Below are 23,456 nucleotides of genomic sequence, written 5' to 3' on the forward strand. Positions count from 1 at the left end.
AGTTGAGATCACTATAGAACCTTTATGCAGTTGGGTTATAAAGTTAAAACGCTTTGATTTTTATATTTAATGTGTATCAATGTTAATTTGAACCAGAGTTCAATAACCAGAGAACACGTCAGCAGCGTCAGTGCGGACTCATGAACGCAGAACTGGAAGACAATACAATGCTGAATAAAGTCGTAGTTTTTGTTATTTTTGGACCAAAATGTATTTCCGATGCTTCAAAATATTCTATGTAGCCCACTGATGTCACATGGACTACTTTGATGATGTCTCTATTTCCTTTCTGGACATGGACAGTATACCGTTTTTACATTTTCAATGGAGAAAGCTCTCGGTCTAAATGTAAAATAACATAAACTGTGTTCCGAAGATGAACGGAGGTCTGATGGGCTTGGGACGACATGAGGGCGAGTCATTAATGACGAAATTTTCATTTTTGGGTGAACTAACCCTTTAATATTCTAAGTGTTCTTACATTGTACATCATTAAAGTTGACATTTTTTGTCCATTACTCAGATGTTAAAGGATCTCAGATTGCTCAGGGGGAAAAACTAGATTTCAAAATCTCAGTGGGAGTGAAATCATTAGTATGCCTGAGATAATGTGTGTATGTGAATACTGGTGAGGCACACGGGCACAGCAGATTAGGCAGATGAAGTGAGTAATGATGCTATTACTGCACTGTTGACAGCCATGTGCCTCTTCATGGGGATTTTTGTGTGACTGCATGTGCCCATACATATGTTTGCCGTGCACATCGTAATGCCAATCCAGCAAAATGTAAAATTGCATAATAATCAGTTGGGGTTCCATGATCCATCTGTGGATCTTAACTGATTTTAAGAGCCATTGAGAGGTCATTCGAGAGCCTCTAATGATAAGAGATGCAAACCGTCAAGTGGATGAGTTAAGACAAGATAAGAGGTGTAAGTGTTTATGGCATTGTGGGAAGTGGAAGTGTGCGTCTGCAAGACAGAGAGATCAAGAGAGATGCTATCTTACCATGGTGAGCTCTGCCTCTAGCTCTTTGATTCTGTTCTCCTTCATGTCTATCTGGGAGCGCAGGACACTGGCTTGTTCTGTGGCCTCTTTAGTCTGCCGGCGAAGGTCCCATTTCTCTCTCTCCAGCATGTCCTTCTCTTTGGCCAGGGTCTTTACCGCGTCCTCGCTCTCCTGTACACACGTAAACACATATACACTACTTTTCTTTCAGCTCAAAAAAGCAGTTTGTATGTGGATCTGTCAACATATTGTCAAACGCATCAAGAATGAAGTTCCTCCCTAAGTTTCCTCTAATACAAAATTTGTCTTTAAATGAGTTGCTCACTTTTAAAAAAAACTTTTGCTGACAATTTACTCACCCCCATGTCATCCAAGATGTCCATGTCATTCTTTCTTCAGTCGAAAGGAAATTAAGGTTTTTGATGAAAACATTCCAGGATTTTCTCCATATAATGGACTTCAATGGGAACCAAACGGTTCAAGGTCCAAAAGACACTTTCAGTACAAACTGCAAACTGTTCAAAGGGCTTTAAACGACATCAGACGATGAATAAGGGTCTTGTCAAGCGAAACGATCGGTCATTTAAAAACGAAATAAAAAAAGTTTAAGTTATATAAGCACAAATGCTCGCCTTGTTCTGTTCTGTGATGAGCGTTCGTGACTCAAAATGAACAAATCTTTTTTCTACTCAAGTCATGACTCGAAGGGTCCGAGATAAGACCCTTATTCATCGTCTGGTGTCGTTTAAAGCCTTTGAAGCTGGACTGAAACTCTCATTTGGACCTTGAACCGTTTGGTCCCCATTGAAGCCAATTATATGGAGAAAATCTTGGAATGTTTTCATCAAAAACCATAATTTCTTTTCGACTGAAGAACGAAAGATGTGGGCATCTTGGATGACATGGGGGTGAGTAAATTATCTGCAAAAGATTTTTTTAAAAGTGAACTACTCCTTTAAGATCATGTTAGCCAATGGTAAATTTATCAGTCTTTTCAAATTTACAATTATCTAGTGCGACCCTGAACAAAAAGAGATAGAAGATAAAATAATTAGATAAAGTACTGTGAGTATTGGCAAGTTTCATTTTTGAAAGATTGTTTCAAATGCCTAGCATGAAGCAAATTATAAGTGAACTGAAGTGTTAGTGGAGAATTTCATGCACACCTTTCTGTGCTGGTCATAATTTCGAATGAAGTCTCGGAGCTGCTCTTCTCGGCTCTCCAGTGTGGTATAGAGCTGCTGCATCTGGTTCACCAGGTCAGCCTTTTCTGCCTTCAACCGCTTCCGATCACCCTTCATAGCTACACACAAACATATGCAATCATATTCAGAAATGCAGCAATAATAATCACTTTTGGCACATTATAAGTATATAAACAACCAAGTGCCTCCACCATCATAACATTCACATTTTAGCATTTGGACTTTTTGCACTGTGGCTGCAACACGCAACACACATTCACAAAGGCTTTGTGTCCTTGAATGACATCTGTGGTTTGTGCTCTGACCTCTATCTGTCAGATAAGAGTTGTGGATGCAGAGATGGATTACCCTGTGCGTGTACAAAATAAACAGTCCAAATCCATTGTCTAGATAGGCATCTTTTGATGATTCTGATTATTAGTGTCATAAATATAATGTTGTGGTTAAAATTGGTGCCATGTACTGCTCAAAATAGTCTCTAGGGGGCACCATGCTCCACTATAAACATCCCACACTGGGGAAAAACACGCATTGTTAACATTAAACAAATGCATTTTATTTCAAGGGTTTAAATAGAGAGGAAATGGGAGGCATAACACCTCATAACAATTCCATATAATTTATTAACATTTCATTTACAATCTAAAGCTTTCTGAGGTCTACTGTCTTGTTGATTGTAAAAAGTAAATCATTTATTTGACTTGAGGTAACCGTCTCATTCCCCCTCAAACTGAAGGAGGCTCAACAGTTTCAACAGTCAAACCTGTTTTTCCACTATGATATGAGAGACGTCGACATTCATGAGCACACATGTACCCTATCATCATCATCTCTATCATTTTCTCCAAAAGGGCCAAAAAGACTCAAATCTGCTTAATTGTTTTTGTTAGCTGAAAACTTTCGCATGTGGAATATTTGTAATGGACTGGCAGGTTGCTCCAGCTCCTGTTTAGGAACTACAGGTGTTAGATTACAAACTAAATGACTAAGTGTCAAGTAACACGGTTGACCTAGTGTAAAGTGTGTCACAATTTTGAGTGCAGCTTTTTCAATGTGGATCTCTTTAAAAAGTGTTCAAGAATTTAGATAACAATTTGATGTCATTTCTATCAATTACTTTGGCCAACATTTTCATATCGGAGTCATGTACAGACTAAAATATGACAAAAGAATAATCCATTTGACTGACTGACGATATCTATTTTAAAAAACATATACCACACTTAATAAGAATGTCATTTCGTTACATAGTAAAAATGAAACCAAATGACACTTGTTTTTAAGAAAGACAGCACAACCATTTCACAAAAAGTGATTAAATGGAGAGCAAATGTAGTCTTCTGCCTAAGTCTCTTGCCTATATTGTTCTCGAGAAAAACTCTAGATTTAGAACTCTTGTCTAAAAATCATTTTGTCTTTAATGTCACTTTTGGTCAATTGAATGCATCCTTGTGGAATAAAAGTATAAATAAAAACTGACCAAAAACTATTGAACTATAATGCGTATAAATTGGTCATCACTTTACAACTAAAACAATACAGTTCAACATTTCAAAAACCCTTCTTTCACACGTCTTCCTAAAAGCAGCTACAGTTCACACTGCAGGAACTCATTGATAAGACACTTAAATTAATCACACTGTGCATCAACACTAACCATTTTTTTTCTCGAACTTACATCCTCTGTTAATACAAGTCCCTCAAATACACTAAAAAAGCATTACACCCGAGATAAACAGATAGGTGATAAGATAAGCAACATCTCTCTCTCTCTCTCTCTCTCTCCCTCACACACACGTTGGGTTTCTATGTTTAAGGAGGACTTTGCATAGACATAATGATTTTTATACTGTACAAACTGTATATTCGATCCCCTAACCCTACCCATCGAACAATTACTGGCATTACTATCTTTGTGGGGACATCACCATAATGTAGGGAATACCGATCCATAACTTTTGACCAGTAGTGTGTGTGTATACAGTATATATATATATATATATATATACATATATATAATGCTGGCAATCGATTAATAAAAATTTAACTACTTAACTTAACTATTAAAGATTTTAATATTTTATTATAATTTCACATTTAATCTGCAAACTAATGTTGAAACACGATAAAGACAGAAGCCTAAATTTTAAATATCGACTTTCAATTTTAGCCATTCAGCATCATATTATAATCAATAGCTAAAAATTGTAACATTTGTTAGGCTTTAAAAAAATAAAAACTGAATTTAAGTGAACTTGAAACAGCCTTCACATAAACCCATTACAATAAATGTCAAATTTATCCTTTTGGCACAGTTGAGATTTTTACTTGCCCTGTCAAAATGCACAAAAAGATTTTCAAGTTATTCAGTCAATAGCAGTGAGTGATTTTCTCTTTTTCTGTTTTGTAGCAGGTCTGTCCGCTCTTTTTGCCTGTTCAAGTCGCTTTCTGTGCGCATGAGTCGTGTGTGTGTGTGTGCGTCATACAGACAGGAGATTTACTGACGTGCTGAATGGTTTTTAAAAGCATTTGCTTTTTGTGATCATAGCATGTATACCGCTAGCCAAAGGATGATGGCTTTAATTGTGTTAAATATTATTAACGTGTTAAACTGAATAAAATGATTGCATGCTACTGTGGGCCATTCCACCGAATGGGTGACATTTGCTTGCTGTAACTCAAAAAACTTTATTTTGGATCCTTTTCAACATTGAATCAAATACTATACATATTTAACTATTCAAAATGTGTATTGGTCAATTTTAGGCAACTTTATTTATTTTTTTACAAGGTTTAAGCAGAATATGGATGCATGTTTTCTCATGTTTGTTGTTTATATGCTCAAAAAATTGATATTTGTGCCAATAAAATCACTATTAAAGCAAGGTATATTTTGATAAAAAAAAACAAAAAAACACAAAGGCATTTTTTCATTTTGAAGATGACCAAAGCCTCAAGCTTATATATATATATATATATATATATATATATATATATATATATATATATATATATATATATATATATATATATATATATTGTATAGATTATGGGCCAAACAAAACTGATAAAAATAGTGGTTTCATTTTTTTTTAGAAAAAGAAAAAAATAGTAACAGGACTGAAAGTAACAGGATTGAGTTTTTAGGCAAAAAGTTATCAAATATATGGCATATGGCCAAATAGCATTGATGCTAATAGAGTGTGGACACTGAGCCATTTCTAGTGCCTTAAAAGTTAATATTTTTTAAAATAAAAAAAAATTAAATCTGAGAAAAAGTTTAGGTAACAGGATTGTGTATTGAGACTGTCCTTCTCATTCATAGTTATAATTTCATCAAATTTACAGAACTGAAAATGTGAGGAGTGACTTATAGTCGCCCCATTGCCTTCAAAAGATCCAGATGATGCAACTTACTTGAAAACGTGTCTTGTGGAATATTCCACGTTTTTCAGAGGGGGGATGTAATAGTGTAACAGGACTGAATGAAAATGAAAAAATGTGTATTTTATCTAAAATATTAGAGATAAAGAGTTAGGACAAGCAGAAAATGCTATTTTTTAGTGTTCTGTGTCATTTAAAAAAAAAATGTTTTTAATTATACGTTTTAAATTTGTAGTTAGCTTAATAATATTATTTTGCTTAATAATAAAATGTATTTTAGAGTAAATTTTCATGCAATTTATATATATATATATATATCACACTATTGACTAGTTGGTATTTGGCCGACCACTGTGATCCATCCCAATACTGAAACAATGATTTTTGGTAAACTCAGGCATTATTGATGTGTCTAGGGAAGGTGAAGCGCTTGAACAGCACACAGGGGGGATTTCTCTGGTAATCCTGCAATATTGGCTTTGTGATTGGGGTTCAGACCTTGTAAGGCCTCCTTGGCACGTTCCAGCTCCTGCTCCTTCTCCCCCAACTGCACCTTGAGCTCGGCAGCGGACAGCGTGTCGGCCGAGCAGCCGCCGTGCGAGTCCTCCAGGTCTTTACTCAACATGTCCTTCATCTGTCTGAGGAGGTGCACCTCCTCCTGTAACTGAGCCACCTCCTCCCTCAGCAACACTATAACAAGAGAGACGGAGAGAAAGAAATCACTTAGTAACAAGTAGCTCTCAGCAAGTAGTTGTAATGCTACATAATATATTATTTTCCATTTCTGTGTGGCCAGCAGGCTAAGAGGAAACAGCATAATTATGACAAACAAAGAGTGGCTGTTAAGATATTTCATTTATTTACACACTCTTAAACAACGCTATCTTTCATTAGTTATAATCACAGAGAAGCAGACCGCACAATAAAAAGCGCCCTTCAGATCTGAAGGGGGTGAGAGACGATTTCTGCACCGTTTTCAAGACTCTTTCACAGAGTCCAGGGAGTTAGAGAACAGACATATTAGGAATGAGAGGGAAACCACGGCAACAAGAGAGGGACTCGGGCCCACTTAAAGCAAAACAGCAGCAATTGGCAATATATCAACAAATACACAAGCAAAACTGTTTAGGCATTGAGAGACGGGAGGCTGAGAGGATACAAATGTTCCAGGGCCTCTTTTAATAAGCGGAAGAGTGGTGCCTCCTTTGCTTTGAATGAAATAGAAAAAAGCGTCCCATTTCTCAACCCCGCACTGAGTTATAGTGCCTATAAACCAGAGCAAAGCTGATTGAAGGACTTTCGAAAGCTCACGTGGCGACCTTCTGTTGTCAACATTTCAAGTCTTGTCCCGCTAATGTGGCGGAAACATCATCGAGTCATGAAAGTAAGCTGAATTAACCGAGCTGCCAGTCAGGTGCGCTCTGCCTCTACTGATACGCTCAGTAAGTGAATAAATTAAACGGAGGCCTTCACTCAACGTACGCTGCATTACCAGGCAACAGCTGCGACATCAATCTTTTTCAGAGGAAACGAGGGAGCTTATCAAGTAATAGAATTCAATTAACTGTAAACTATAATGCACTAACACTGCAGCCTCCACAATAAAAGCCCAACTGGGATGAAATAAATCTACAGCACTTATCAAGAGCAATCAATACAATTCATTCGATATTTTGTTTGGAGTTCAACATGGTAATGCAAAATACATCCCACCATGTCAAATAAATTCATAAATAACTTTTAAACACTTCTTACCTAATCCGATTATTATGGAAGATCTAATAATAAGTTGAATTAAATTTAAGGGTCTAAATACAAAATATCAATCTAACCTACTAAATATATTTAGCATATATGTAGTATTTTATTTAATATACTGAATAATTATGTAATATTTATTTAGTACAATCTAGAAATATATGCACATTTTCTGTATGTACATTTTTTGTAAATTTAAGACGTTTTTAAGTCTTTTCTAGACTCAGATTGAAGGGAAATCAAATGTAAATATCTAGGGTGGAACACAGTAAGTTCTATTAGCAACATTTTGGTGTATGAAAACAAAACTTTCAACAGATTTGTATTTTTTTTAAATTAATTTTACAAATAAAAGTAGCTTGAATCCCTCTGCTCCAAACCACTAGATCATGGAAATATATTTTACTGTACCTTCTGATCAAGCCACAAAAAGGGATGTTCTGCCTCAGTAGGCTACGTTCTTAAATCAAGATATATTTACTTGAGATGCAAAATATAAAGTCCTAATCATAAAATGAGTTTATGATTAAAACAAGAACCAATGGGCTCAGATAAATCAACTTAATCCAAAGGCAAGTTTTCATTAATCATTTACACATTTGCTCTAGTTTTAATCATAAAAAAAAAAAAAAAAATCAAGACCTCATTTTACATTTGGATCTCAAGTAAATGCATCAAAGATGTTTAGATATTTGTATTGGAAAAAAGGACAAAAATACTGAGAAAGATCATTTTTTATTTTTTATTTTTTGCAATGCATGCAACATTTAATGCCATGCCTTTATAAATGTAAGACTTTCTGCACTGATTGGAGACCTTTTTAAGACCTTAATTTGGGTGAAATAAGACTTTTTTTTAAGACCCGAAACCCTGTATATTTACTAAAAACTATATATTTCTCTTTTAAAAACTTCCTACCTAACTTAATAGAGCAAATTAATAATCAAAGATATATTCATTTTGAAAGTTGTATTCAATCTGAGGGTGCACGTACCAGCTGACGCGGCATCCCGCCATGCGTGCAGTAACCACTGATACCTCAACTACACTTTAATGTGACATGACATCACTTGATGAGAGCACTTCCAGATAAAACTGACAATTAATTCACTTCAACCAGCTAAGGCGCAGTTCGATAGCGGAGGATGTTTAAAATAATCCCACTCTTAAGCCGTGAACGTGCGAGACAGAAAGGGGGCCGGCCGCGAGTCAAGATAGCACCAGGTGCTCGAGGCATTTCTCCAGCCTGCCGTTGACAAGGTGAGCGTCTGCAGCGCGACTGATAAGACAGAGACAGGGACAGCCCATTGGTCAATGTCTGCACCCACCAGCAGGCAGAGGCAAGACACTGGGTTTCAACATGGCACAGGAAGCTTCCTTTTCCTGGAAAGCGGTCTTTCATGCTGCCGCGTTGGAGCCCAAAGCCACTTATTCATTTGTTTAACTCGGCAGAGACTTATTTGGGGCAGTGGGTCCAGCTGTTGTCCCGCTCTGAGCTCCAGCACATACACAAAGCTTTGGCTTATGACCAGGATTTGTATGAGAACTGTGTGGCTTCTGTGCTCATGCAGTATATCAGCTGGTCTGTGTCAAACTCCTAAATGCAAAGTGTGAATCATAAAATGGCACAGAGTGCGTGATCCTCCATGTTAAGGCTCAAGATTTTGCAGCAAACACACACTAGCGTCGTCAGTCTATAAAAATGTCTAATTCATGGGATAAACAAAGGTTCTCTCAATAACAAACAACATTCTAATCATTGAGTGAATCAACGCTGACCTCTGAAAAACGCAAACATTTTAGTTTGATATAAACAAACCAGCCGATCATAACACTTCTTGAGGAAATAATGGTTCAAAAACAAGTCAATATTGCATCAGTGTTGGAAAAACAACAGTTTAAAACCCAAAGCATGTTAAAATTACTAAATTACACTGCACCTTTTTACCAGAAATTACCATTGAAATTATTTTATAAATAGTATGCTATCTTAAAGCTTCTGTTACTCAGTGTTGATAGAGATAATTCACCCAACAATGAAAATTCTGTTATTAATTTGGCAACTTACAGTCATGTCAACCCGTAAAACTTTCGTTCATCTTTGCAACACAAATTATTATTATTTTTTTTTTATTAAATCTGAGCATTCTGTCCCTCCATTGGCAACTGACACTTCAAAAAGGTCATAAAGAGATAGTAAAACTAATCAATTTAAATTAAGTAGTCTAAAACTTTCTGACGAGATATGATCACTTTATATGATGAACAGATTGAATTTAGGCTTTTATTCACAAAAACACTCAACCCACACATCAGTTGTGGTAAAGGGAAGCTCAATCGTGTTAACTTGATGTGCGAGAACCAATGAGGTTCATTCTCGTGTGAGCTTCCACAAGAGCCAGTGAGGTTTGCACGTTCGGAGCTTGTTTATGTTCACTGATCAGTGTTTGTGTGAATAAAAGACTAAATTCAATCTGTTTATGATACATTTAAAGAAATCAAGTCTCTTCAGAAAATTTTAAAGCAACAAAGTGGTAGTTGTGTAGCTGTCAATGGAGGGACAGAAATCTCTCAGATTTCATTAATAATATCTTCATTTGTGTTCCGAAGATGAACGAAAGTCTTATTAGTTTGGAACATAATGAGGGTGAGTAATTAATGACAGAAGTTTTATATTTTGGGTGAACTAATGCTTTAACTAAAACTGTTAAAAAATAGTTTTCGGCAATTGAAATTTTAAAAATTTAAAATGAAATTTAAAATTTTGAAATTTAAAGCACAGTTAACACAAATTAACACAATTTACACAAAATTACACAAACCTAATATATATATATTTTTTAAATAAAACAAAAACTGAAAATATAAAAATGTAAATTAATTAATTAATACACTATCATTATATTCTGTATTATATACTATATAATAGCACTATAATAAACGAGATGCAAGATGGCAGCAGTTGCATTTGTATGAAATGAGCCAATGGTGTGATACAAGGGATAAAAGTAGTGCCAGTTTTAGTTACCCAGATGAAAAGACTAAAGTACAGCACTGTCAAGGGATGACAGAGAATATTAGGAAATGTCTGACTGCTGAATTAATCCATCCAAGTATTTCAGAGAGAATTTATGTAAAAAATTATATTAATTAATTATCAATCCAATAATTATCTGGCATCCTAATCTATAATTTATAATTAACTGCTTTATTCAGGACCAAGTTTTAATAACTTTAATAAGAGTTATCTCATCAGAACTTCATGAAAGGAGAGAGTCTATCCAAGTCTTTATGCTGTGACAACTGAGGCTGATACACAAAAGCAATCAGGCCCCTAATTCCCCAAAATGCAGTTCAATCGATTCATGTCTCCATCTCACTTATCTCAAAAGCCAAACTAACCATGAGTTTCAGTGTGTGGAGAAATCATAGCAAACTTGAACCGTCAAAAAACTAGCTATGGATGAGCCTATATAAAGCATTAAAAGCTACTAAACTTTATATTTGTAAAATAATTTTCTAGAATTATTTTCTGCCAAGTCTGTCAAACTCGAATCAAGTAGGTCAATACGAAGAAGAACCAACCAAACACTTGTTTAACACTTATTCTATCACATTCATAAAAGAGGAAGATTACTTAATTTAATAGGCTAGTAAAATCTCAATCACACTGACTGTGCTGTCTGGTGCCACATAAAATGATGACAGTAACCAGCTATATAAACTTGCAGTGGCAGCAATATCTTCAACTCAATGGATTGTCTTTATCTGGCAGATTTTGGCCTGCGGTTCTGCAGTTCTGTGATAAACCATTTTGTAAAGGGCTAAACTCAAGAATGCATGTTTCAACGGATCTGTAGGCAAGTTCTGATGTATAACCATCCCCAAGAAATTCCCAAACAACCTGCACACGCAACTATGTCCTTAGGCAACTCAAAAAAAAAAAAAAAAAAGTGGCAGGGAAATCAATCCTCGAGTTGGTTCTCCAAAACCAAAGTGCATCTTTACATGATTGAGTTTAATGAAGTCCCAATAGCACCAACAGATGTCTAACCCAGAGTACACCACAAAAGGTCAATGATGGAGAGGTTGCAGGTGTCTTCGGGCTCTGGCACACTTTCCAAATCTCAAGGGATGGCTGGATCTATGGAACCAACCAGAAATTAAAGGCTCATTCCATGCAAACAACATAGCGAATAAAACTAAATGAGCCACCATGGATTAAACATGAATGAACCAAGGATTTACAGTGACGGTAAACCCAAATAATCCATTAATAAAATATGCAAAACATTTCCTCCAGACTTGGGCACAGTGTCGGTGGCATTTTCCCACAATGCTTTCCAAAACTAGCGCTGATGCTGGCTCTGATATGACCGTCTAAGGAGCTCTAAACCCTGAGGTTTACCCATTTTGCGGGGAGACCATACAGCAGCATGGCACTTGTGGTGAGCTGCGGAGGTTTTAATCATTAACATCGCGAGCCGCATGCTGTGAAGAGTTCAAAAAAACCTCTCGCTCTCTGAGCCTGTGTGAGTCAGAGAAGGTGAACCCATAAAACACAAAAGAGAATATCATTAAAGTGGATTATTCTGATTCTACCCTATTCAATCTTGTTCTTAAGACTCTTTGATTTCTGCTTTTCCTTTGAGATAATTTGATCAATGCAAAGGAATGTTTCATCACATACTTTCTTTTTCATAGCATATATTTTACATTTTGTGTTTAGGAGCACTAGTTCACAGCCAATACAGAAGCTGGGCAGTATGTGTCCCACGCATAAATGAGAAGGGGAGGTTAGTGTAAATCTTCCTGAGGATATTACATGCTTTAAAACTTGTGGGAAATCTGCCTTGGATGTTACAGGTCAGTCTGTGAGTTCTTTTGAACGGCCCCTTTTTCAACAGTTAAATATTGAAAAACAAGGCTGGAAAATGTACATGCTGAGGGTCACACACTCATGTGCGATGGAAAAGATTCAGGGTCTTAACAGCATGATGTTCAATAGATCACACATGCATAAGGCAGGGCAGCTATTGGCACGTACATGTCCCTGCGGACCAATAACTGGCTTCCTCGCGAGCCGTTCGACTGATGATTATGAATATAATTGACAGGCACAGAACATGATTCTGTGGGCTGCAGCAGGAGACCAGAGGTTGGTGCCTTGATGATAAGAGCCACTCTTCATCTGATGGATCACGCTGCTAATGCCTCTTAGGCTGAGAAGCACATTACAGAAGCACAAATCACAGCTCTCGTTTGTGGCTTGAGAGGGGAACAGGGGTCGAGAGAGGTGGAGAGTGAGACTCTTATCCTGCTGTGATAGCAGTGAATCCAGCCACACAGATTCCCTGATCTCCTGTCAATCACTCCTCTGGTGAAAACACAAAATACATTTGAAAGGTTAATTAAAGCTGCCCCAAACCTACCCGTCACTGGGATTAATAGATATGAGTCTTCCCCTACCATCCTAGGGGAAAAAAAAAACACTTCCCAGATGTAGATCTACATTTTGCTTCATTTCGCTCGGACATTCACGCGGAATCACTCGGACATTTAATGGCTCAAAATGCGTATAGATAACATGCCACTTTCAAGTGTATGTTTACGCAAAAGTCATGATGTCTTTTTGGATAACTTATATAAACGATTTTTAGATTTAATCAGCGTGATTTACTGCAATGTCAGAATCAGAACAAAAGTGGATGTTTCTTATTAGTTCAGATGACATTTTCCATGAAAATTCTTATGTTGGTCATACTTCCAAAAAAATTAATATGTGACGCTGTGCCGTGTCAGAAGTACAACTCACGTAAATTTGATAATTATGCGAATGACTGCAATTGCAGATTTCAAACAGAGATGGCGACAAAGAGGAAAAACGCCAGACTGGAGCTTTAAATTAGCAGTTCACATTGTACTACACAGCAGCCCTGTTTTTTAAGGACCAACTTCTGTTGAATTTTGGATGTTTGTGAGGGCGAGGGCAAGAAATCGCCAGATAATTTTTTTTGTCCCATGATAATTTGTATAAGATGGTACAAAACAAAATGTTTTAAAAATATATATATTTTTTAAACTGTGTTTTCATATGTTCAAAGTTGTAAAATATCATGATTTCGCCATCTGATACAAATTATTTTTTAATATCTATTTTTATAATTAAAAAACAAAAACTAATTTTTCAATATTTTTGAACAAACACAGAAACAAAATGAGTAGTCAAAAACCACGAAACAAATGAAAAAACAAATAAATAAATAATTGACACAAGATATATATTTATCATTAATAATCATAATTTATAATCAAACACTGAATATTTTGCCAGTTAGATAATTCATTTCATAGGGAAATGCCAGCAAATTCATTAAAATCACTGGTAGAATAACTTTACCAAATATTTCATTCTTTTTGTTAATATCAAACAAAATGAATTCAAAGCAAACAAAAGATATATTTCAAGTATTTGTTTTGTTTGCATGAATTATCCAACATTTGACCTAACATTCATTCTGGAACTTTGTTTTGTAGCCCTTCTTGTGTTTCTCCCTAGTATTTCCCATTTGTAAGATGTTTTAATTTGAATAAGAGCATCTGCTAAATGAATTAATGTAAATGGAATTGTAAACAGTGAGCCAAGCCAAACTGTAACTGCAAAACACTGTCTCAGAAGAGAAGCTTGTCAGAAACACTATATCAGCTTGATTTGGATGTGGATTGTTCCTTGGAACAACTGCCAAAAATGCTAAACAAGACAGTTAGTAATACATCAAGTGAAATGCATAATTCTAAGACATTTTTATTAATCCGGTTGAAATATTTGTGTACTCCACATAAAACCCCACCATGACCCAAATATGCTGCCCCATATAGGCAAGGAAAATCAACCCCAGCATTCTTTAAAAACCTACACAAGAGCTTATATCAAAAATAGCACCCACGTCAAATGACATTTCAAAATTGAGAGCTGCGATAGAAATATTAAAATGGTAGGAGGTGTAAGCTGCTATACTACGATAAAGCATCATGTGCCAGTGCTAAAATACATGCATGAAAATGCATTACAAGACTCGCGCAATGTGAAGAGATTGCCATCACATCTTTCTGTCAAGAAAATACAGCTGACTTGAGTGTAGCACACTTTTGAGATTAAGTGAAGGTTAAAAGCATATGTATTGTTGGCATCTGTGCAGAATCGAATCAATTTTGCATGTATGAAGGCAAAAAGTGAGAAAACCTTCTCTCTCTGTGTGTATGTGTGTGTGTGTGTGTGTGTGTGTGTGTTTCTATAGTCTTCTGTGTGGGGATATCTGAGGGTAACAGCTGTGCTGAATTAATTGCTCTGCGTTAAATTGCAAGTTAGTTCAGCCTCCCCATACCAAATGGAGATAGTGGGAATCACACTTTCATTAAGGACAGATTAGGCCATGCCAACCGACGGGCACCAAGTGCCCGACCAAAACTCGCACATACATAAACACTCAATGTGATGTTCCCAAAAACACTCCTGGTAATTCATCAGCTTTGGAGCTCACTAAACTGTAAAAAAAAAAAATATTTTCAAGATTTGTTATCACAACATTTTTTCTTTTGTCAAATCAACTTAAATTATTTATTTAGTTGAGATAACTTGTTATTTTGAGTTTCTGATGCTTAAATTAATCTCCTTCATTGTATTAACCGTTCAATCAACTTAAAATTTTAAGGCAACCAGGTTACTTACTTTTTTAAGTTAAACTAACAATATTTTTTACAGTGTAGCTAAAATAATAACAATAGAAAAATATAAGTATTATATATACAGTATATGAAGAGAGATGCAAAAGCCTCTAAGTGCCATTTGAAATTTTCTTCTAGAATGATCATTTTTATTAAGCTTGTATATTTAAGTTCAGTGATTTCACTTAAATGCCAATGATAATTACCTATTAATTGTTATTTAAGTGAAATTACTGAACTTAAATATACAAGTTTGATAAAAATCATCATTAAAGAAGAAAATTTCAAATGGCATTTAGAGGCTTTTGCATCTGAACTCTTCATATATTTAAATGAGTTAACATTCACCTACACAGAAAAGCTGTTAAAGTGTAACTTAGGCGATTTCAACCCACTTTGTTACAACGTTGGTAGAATATGTAAATTAATCATTTTTACTTGTTCTCAGTGTTACCTGGACCAAGAAATTCATGTTTATTTGTTAGCAAAAGGGGCTTTCTTTTGACGGCTCCAAGAATTTTGTGAAAACTACAGATTATACCTCCACATTTTTGTATCACCACTCACGGACAGTCAGATCGACAGAGGGTTATTAACAGAACACTATGTTAACCCTTTAAAGACCATTATGAAAAAAATGGAACAGATTTCACTTCGGCAGGTTAGGTGGAACTGACAGAACGACTGGTTACGTGACTACAAACACACAACTTTTTAGATTTTCTATAATGGCCACTACCTACAACGCTCTGGATCCTTTACTGGAAACCAAAAGTAACTCACTCCTGCTAAACGTTTAATCTTTGTATTCTTGCACCTGGAAAAAAAAAAAAAAACACGTCGACACCATTATGACTAATAGTTTGCTAAGAAGTATTTCCTACTAAAGCAGTATTTTACTCTGGTAAGCGTATTCATTGGAGAATGATGGGAGTGGCTTTGGACAGCAACATACCCAGTGCATTATGGGTGTCGAAGACTTCCTGCCTATTTATCAAAAGGCAAGACAACAGCCTTTTTTTATCTGTTTATTGCCAGAAAAAAAAAAAAAACTTTATACTCTATAGACAGCCATGTTTTATTGGAAGTCCATTTTGCCTGTGGTGAAGTACCCCTTTAAATGTGTAAAAAAAACCAAAAAAACTTATATTGCAGCTTGGCGGCAAAAAAACAAAACAAAAAAGAAACAGATCATTCTGAACTTTCTGATGCCAAGATATTTACATGTGTCCGCACACATTTACATGCCCCTGGCGCCCAATTCATGTTTGGAAACTTGGCCTACCAGTCACTGTGAAGCAATAATGGATCGACTTCAAATATTCAAAATGCTGTTACTGTTGTTTTTGTTCACCTCCTACTCAAGCATATGCTTTCCTCTGATACTGGAATGAACCCACTTTGTTCAGTCATTTAGCTAGGCAGCAGCAAATCCTGTTGGACAGTTCTTTCCGTCTGCACAATTTTGTTTAGGACGTATCATTTGCTCTGTTGCGTAACACAAACACTGACGTGAAGTGTCTCTCCTCAAAATCCCTGTGGATTTGGCCGAGGTGATGGAATGCAGCATCTGTGGTAGCTGACGGCGTGGGTGCTCCAGACAAGGTTTTGGCTGCATGAAACTTGTCCGTGAGCTGTGGTGTGAACTTGTAGTTTGTACACTGGGGTGAAAGAGAAGGGCAGAGCTTGACAGAACCATCTGGCATCAGGGGCTTGGAGGGTCAAATTCATTATCTTCATCTATTTGGAGCGTAACCACTGGCACCAAGTAGATCAGTGAGCCGCAGAGGTCATACCAAGCCATGTTGGCGCCGGTGGCACAACAGTCTCGAAATACCATTGGACAATGAGCTCACACACACACACAGACACTAGCAGGTACACCTGTGTGTCCACTTGTAAATGATGAAATAAACAGACACAAATGCATTTCTGCATCAACAAAAATGGCTATATCTAAATTATCAATGGACAAATTTTTTTATAATGATTTTTAGGTTTTTTTTATATTAAAATGCTTTACAAAAATACACTACCTTTTTAAAGTTCAGTAAGATTTGTTATTCAGAAAGAATAATATAAGTTAAGATGTTTATATTGTTAAAAAGATTTCTATTTCAAATAAATGCTGTTCTTTTGAACGTTCATCAAAGAATCACGAAAAAAATGTGGTTTCCGTAAAAATATTAAGTAGCACACCCGTTTTAAACATTTTAATATTATTTGAGTGCCAAATCCGCATATTAGAATGATTTCTGAAAGATCATGTGACACGGAGATGAATGGAGGAATGACTGCTTTGCTTTCAAACAGGAGTAAATTAAATTTTGAAATTAGTTATTTTAAATTGAACAAATATATGCAAGCTTGGTGAGCATGAGAGTTATATAAATAAATGCTATAAGTCCATTTCAGTGCAAATACATAAATATGCAGAAAATCCCCAGGTATGTTACTGTTGTATTGTCCAGCCCGAACCATAGATACAAAAACCATACACAAACACAACAATTGTTTGTTCTTAACAACAGATCAGCACCAATGTACCCATCTAATGTTAGCGGATCTCAAAGAGCAATGGTGGAAGCGTCCTGAGGCAAGGTTAAGGAAGAACACAATAACAAAATTCAATCATTCAGTCAAAAACAATACTACCCTGCTCTAAAGACTTTCAAAGGCACAAGCTGCACTGACATACAATCAAGATCAAACACTTAGAATGAATCAGATAAAACAAGCATTCAAAAGCACGCCGCTTTTGATGAAACCTGACTTCATAAGACACCTCACACATTAATCACCTATATAATTATCTTCATGAGCGTGAATTCAAACTATGTGCACTATGAGACCGTGTAATGTTGTGTAAGCAACTGTACGCATGGTTTGCATTCCTCCTGTTTTCGCCCGATGGCAATTATCCAAGTGCCTAAAAATGATCCATAAGTTCCTGCTGGGTCTGTTGTTAGACTTTGAGTAAGGAGTGTAAAGATCAGTCTCACAGTGTTGATTTAGCAGGGTGTGGAGAAGACACAGGTATTATTACCATCCACTATAGACGTATAAACAGTGGCTGATTCCAGATCAGCTTTAATGCTTTTGTGAGTAAACCAATGAGAGAGGATTGTAAAGATTTCAAAATGTCACAACGGACTGAAACTAGAGATTACAAAGAGCTTGGCAATAAAATATTTCCACTTTGAAAATAAAAGTTAATAAATAATGAAATGTTTTTCTTTTCATTTCAGTGTGTATAGGACTGTTTTTCAGTGTGTATAGGACTATTTCACTCTGATCATTGTCATACATTCAAAGCAGATTATTGTGACAGATTATGGGTCTGATGCGCGTTGCAAATTTATCCCCACATAAACAGAGAGACCACTTTATGATCGCAATCTCATATGCTCTCACAAACAACATATGTGTCACTAACGTAATTACAGCTGATTGCTGGGTAAGAGCTACACGTCATACATGGTAAATCATAGTATTACTCAATATTACATGAAATTAAAGACAACCGCATGCTTGCTTTGTGTGTCCTTGACTCATCAAATAGTCCAAAAGGTGGTCATCTATCAAAGTACAAAAGTTTAAAACGGCAGGATATAGGTCACTTTTTTGAATTATGTTCCCCATCATTAAGTCCATAATGACACAAAATCTGAAATATTCTCTTTTTAAATTTCTATTATAACCTACAAGATTTCTTCAAAAAGGAACTGAATGGAGTGTTATATGAGTAAGTCTTTTAACCTTCTAGCAGCCATGATATTAGTATTAGAAGTCACAGTTTTCGTCTTATACAGAAGCTTGAACAAAGCAAAATCTTTCCAAAGAACCTCCTGGTTGGGAATCACAGGTCATCCAATATCCTACGTGTGTCCAAACACTTGCTGACACACATGACATCGTAAGTAACACATACAGATTTACATGCCTGGTCAGCTGGTTATATGATTCAGTGCGTAACGGCTGTAGTTTCCATCTTGAGCTCTCGTACACACACGCAAACACTCACCTGGTCTGCCCTCCTCTCTTTCAGATCTCATGACTCCCGCTGTGCCGGCTCCGGCAGGCTCCACTTTCAGCGCCGGTGCTTTTTCTCATAGCAAGAAAACTCAAATAAACCTCCTGCACACACACAGGTACACTGCTCACTCCTACCACAGTCCACGCACTCCTCCCTGACAGGTTACTAGGGAGGGGTTCCCGAGTGAGTATAAACAAGTTTGAGCCGCCTTCCTCTGTGAGCCCGTATACCAGTTCTGGGAGTTTCTCTAGGGCGTTTTCTGAAGTTCCCCACCCCCTCTACACTCTTCCTATACTGTCTCACACACACACACTCCTCTCGGCCTAAAAAGGGTTCAAAAAGGGAATGACACTGCTTTTCCCAGCATTGTATGAACAGGCGCATTCATAGGACAGGGGGAGGAGACAAATAGCTTTTCTGATCAGGTGAGAGGGCAGGTGAGTCTCTCTTCAGCGGCCCTGCAGCTCCATCTAACGGTGGGAACAAGACACAGACACTGTTCTCTAATGTTAAAGGAACATTTCACCCAAAAATTGTTATTCTGTCATTTACCAGTATGAATTTGGCACACAGAAAGAGAAGATTAGCAGCATGTACGCTGCTCTTTGTCATTAAAAGTTGTTGGGCACCAAAAATCATAAGCTGAAATACTAAACACTAAACGTTTTTGGAGCGATTCATTTTATTACAATTAACAAAGATCAAACTGACAGTAACTACAAAATAAATTAAAAAGAAACTGTAACACTTTACAATAAGGTTCATTAGTTATTAAGTAACTAAGAATGAACAACACTTCAGCATTTGTTAATCTTTGTTAATGTTAAAATCTTGCTAACATTAGTGCACTGTGAACTAACATGAACAAACAATGAAACGTTAACAAAGATGAACAAAAACAGTAACAAACAGTATTGCTCATGGTTAGTTCATGTTAGTTAAAGGGTTAGTTCACCCAAAAATGAAAATTAAGTCATTAATTACTCACCCCCATGCTGTACCAACCCCGTAAGACCTTCGTTCATCTTCGGAACACAAATAAAGATATTTTTGATTGAATCTGAGAGCTGGATGACTCTTCCATAGACAGCCTGAGGGACTGCCTCTTGACGGCCCAGAAAGTCATTAAAAGAAAAGGTTTAAATATTCCATGTGCCTACAGTGGCTCAACTATAACTTTATCAAGCGACGAGACTACTTTTTGTGCGAAAAAAAAACGTAAATAACGACTTTATTCGACTTTCCATTACTTCCTTTTGGGCGCATGCGCGAGAACTGAGACGAGACCGTTCTTCTTCGACTACTTTTTGTTACCGGCTGCTCACCGCTTAGGAGTTTTACCGCCCCCTACCGTATAAGATGACGTACTGATATAGCCGGAGGCGCAAAACGTTCTGTTTACAAGCAGTACGTCATCTTATACGGTAGGGGGCGGTAAAACTCCTAAGCGATGAGCAGCCGGTAACAAAAAGTAGTCGAAGAAGAACGGTCTCGTCTCAGTTCTCGCGCATGCGCCCATAAGGAAGTAATGGAAAGTCGAATAAAGTCGTTATTTACGTTTTTTTTTCGCAGAAAAAGTAGTCTCGTCACTTGATAAAGTTATAGTTGAGCCACTGTAGGAACATGGAATATTTAAACCTTTTCTTTTAATGACTTTCTGGGCCGTCAAGAGGCAGTCCCTCAGGCTGTCTATGGAAAAGTGATCCAGCCCTCAGATTCAATCAAAAATATCTTTATTTGTGTTCCGAAGATGAACGAAGGTCTTACGGGGTTGGTACAGCATGGGGGTGAGTAATTAATGACTTAATTTTCATTTTTGGGTGAACTAACCCTTTAATACATTAAAGGGGTCATGAACTGGCTTTTTAAATTTTATCATATTGTTGTCTGAGGTCAACTTATGACGTTCGCTTGGTTTTTGCATTCAAAAACATTAAAATGAATAAGTAATAGGCTATTTTCTACCCTAGTTTTGAGCCTAGCTGAAAAACGCTTGGTTTTTATGGGCGTCTCGCCCTTAAGATTTGGAAGTAAACGCCCACTCCTGTGAGTGGAAAACAGTTTTGCATATTATAATGAGTTTCAACTCATTCGTCGGTGTACGTGGGGGAAATTGTTCTGAAAACGTCCAATGTTGTAAAATGGCAACCGGAATGATTTGCCCATACATGTTCGACCCAGAGTCTGTGTGTTGCACCATTCCTGTCAGATCCAATATAGACGGCACAGCACTGTTCTTTACTCTTAATCGATCTGCAAATCCAGTCTTGTTTACAAAACAATCCTCAGTGAAATGTAGCGAACAAACAGACAATGTTTTACCCTCATCTGCTGGAACGTCATTAAAAATAAAGTTTAACCATCCAGTCCTATTGGAATCCAGAAGCATATGCAGCCACTGTCTCCTTCCACAACCAGGCACTGCACAATATTCTCTATTGCTCGGTAGCTCGATCTGGTTTGTCATCACGAGGGAGGAATCTATTTAGCTATGCGTGTAATGCGCGAATCAGTGGGTGGGGCTAAACCAGCCGTGTTTAAGAAGGTGTTGATCTTCTCCTGCGGGGGGTGGTGTTTTATCCTCTTTGAAGTCATAGTTCCCCACTTTGAAAAACGAGTCGTTTGCAGAGTCTGGTGTCAATAAAAGCTTTTATTGGACCAACAAGGGCATTTTCAGTTCTGAAACTTACAGGATATTCATATAATATGATGACCTATTATATTTGATTTCTCAGTTCATCACCCCTTTAACTAATGTTTAATAAACGAACCTTATTGTAAAGTGTTACCAAATGAACCATATGGGCTACTTTTAGAATCCAAAATTAGCTGATAATTCAAATAAAATAAAATTAAATATGTTTTTGATCCTTTTATAGTGCTTTTTAGTCATTTACAGAGCTGTTCACTTTTATTGAATAGGAAAGAGCATGCAGGAACTTCAGTGTGATACCACACCTTATAATTTTGATCGCTGCCGCAACATCAGTGTTTATATCCGGACTATAAACTTTTACTTTTGTATATAAACTGTACTTGTGTTATTATTGGATGTTTGCAACATAGAAAGACCGCGTAGCTGAAAACACTGTTTGTGAAGCTGACACCCCACCCCGTTTCGGCAATCCATCATATTTTTCCATCCCCATCCCATAATTCCATGCAGCAGACTTCATGCAGGGATCTGTGGGACGTATTGTCAGATAAAGGGCTGGATGAGTGTCCCCTGTCTCACAGAGCTAATGGAGTCACCGGCAGATAGAGGCCTACTCTCAGTCCCAGTGCAGTGCACAGGCTTCAACCTATTACTGAGTGGCAGTCTTACACACAGCTGGGCAAGAGGACTCAATGAATCTTAGGGTCTTAACACTGACTCATCTTTCCTTTTATCACTCTCTCTTAAAGACCAGAATGCTGGTACTGAGTTCAGAGTGCCTGCTGGGGAAAGTATAACCAGTTTGCACACAAACAACTCAATGTGATAATATAAAACATACACTGTTTGTTTAATGAATGAGTGACTGCCTTAATATATAACACAGGATGTGCCCAAGTGTGTTGCCCGTTGATTAAATGTACGTGTCCATCAGGGAAAGCTCAACCACCGAGTCTTTCTCTCAAGTTGTTGTGTTGCAAATAAGTGAGCTTGTATGAGCACACGAGGCTGAAAGTAATGAATTTAGTACATTAAAGAGCTCTAATATGGCAGCCTGCTTCCTTTTATTTCTCTACTGCATAGATACAGTTGCCTGGCAGACCGAGCGTTATCTTTCAAAACAATTTAAGGCTCGGCTGGGAGTAATGAAGTACTGACAGCAAGCACAACATCAATAATGCTTTTCACACAGGGTGAAACGAGCAACAAGAGAGAAAAGAATAGAAACAGAAAAAAGAGTAAAATCCAAAGAGTGGGAAAGAATAAGATAGAATGGAACAGCTCTTACCAAAAACCTGTGACAGTACCATGGTATAGCAATGGCATAAGAAAATACCATGATACTTCGATATATACATGAAGAGTTCAGATGCAAAAGCCTCTAAATGCCATTTGAAATTTTCTTCTTTAATGATGATTTTTATCAAACTTGTATATTTAAGTTCAGTAATTTCACTTAAATGGCAATGATAATTACCTATTAATTGTTATTTAAGGAGCAATTGTTATATAAATGGCAATGATAATTACCTATTAATTGTTATTTAAGTGAAATTACTGAACTTAAATATACAAGTTTGATAAAAATCATCATTAAAGAAGAAAATTTCAAATAGAGGCTTTTGCATCTGAACTCTTCACATATACCATGGCATGGTATGTTGGTACTGTATATGACCAGAT

At 36.8% G+C, this 23,456-nt stretch overlaps 1 protein-coding gene across 3 annotated transcripts in view; it reads right to left on the reverse strand.

Annotated features, from left to right (window-relative positions):
* The window catches only part of kaznb (kazrin, periplakin interacting protein b), a 153,464-nt gene that overhangs the window by 12,075 nt on the left and 117,933 nt on the right, over nt 1–23,456 (reverse strand). For 2 of the 3 annotated variants that reach the window (XM_089125035.1, XM_039674229.2), the window contains 3 exons: nt 6,097–6,288; nt 2,176–2,312; nt 1,010–1,180 (listed from right to left, as the gene is read on the reverse strand). In XM_089125035.1, the coding sequence (XP_088981161.1) occupies nt 1,010–1,180; nt 2,176–2,312; nt 6,097–6,288 (500 nt within the window). Of the gene's footprint in view, nt 1–1,009; nt 1,181–2,175; nt 2,313–6,096; nt 6,289–19,105; nt 19,379–23,456 lie in introns of those variants that run through there. The other variant, XM_039674233.2, reaches the window with a different exon arrangement.

The sequence above is a fragment of the Pimephales promelas genome, chromosome 21, assembly GCF_988280905.1.
Source record: "Pimephales promelas chromosome 21, fPimPro1.hap1.1, whole genome shotgun sequence".
Taxonomy (NCBI): Eukaryota; Metazoa; Chordata; class Actinopteri; order Cypriniformes; family Leuciscidae; genus Pimephales; species Pimephales promelas.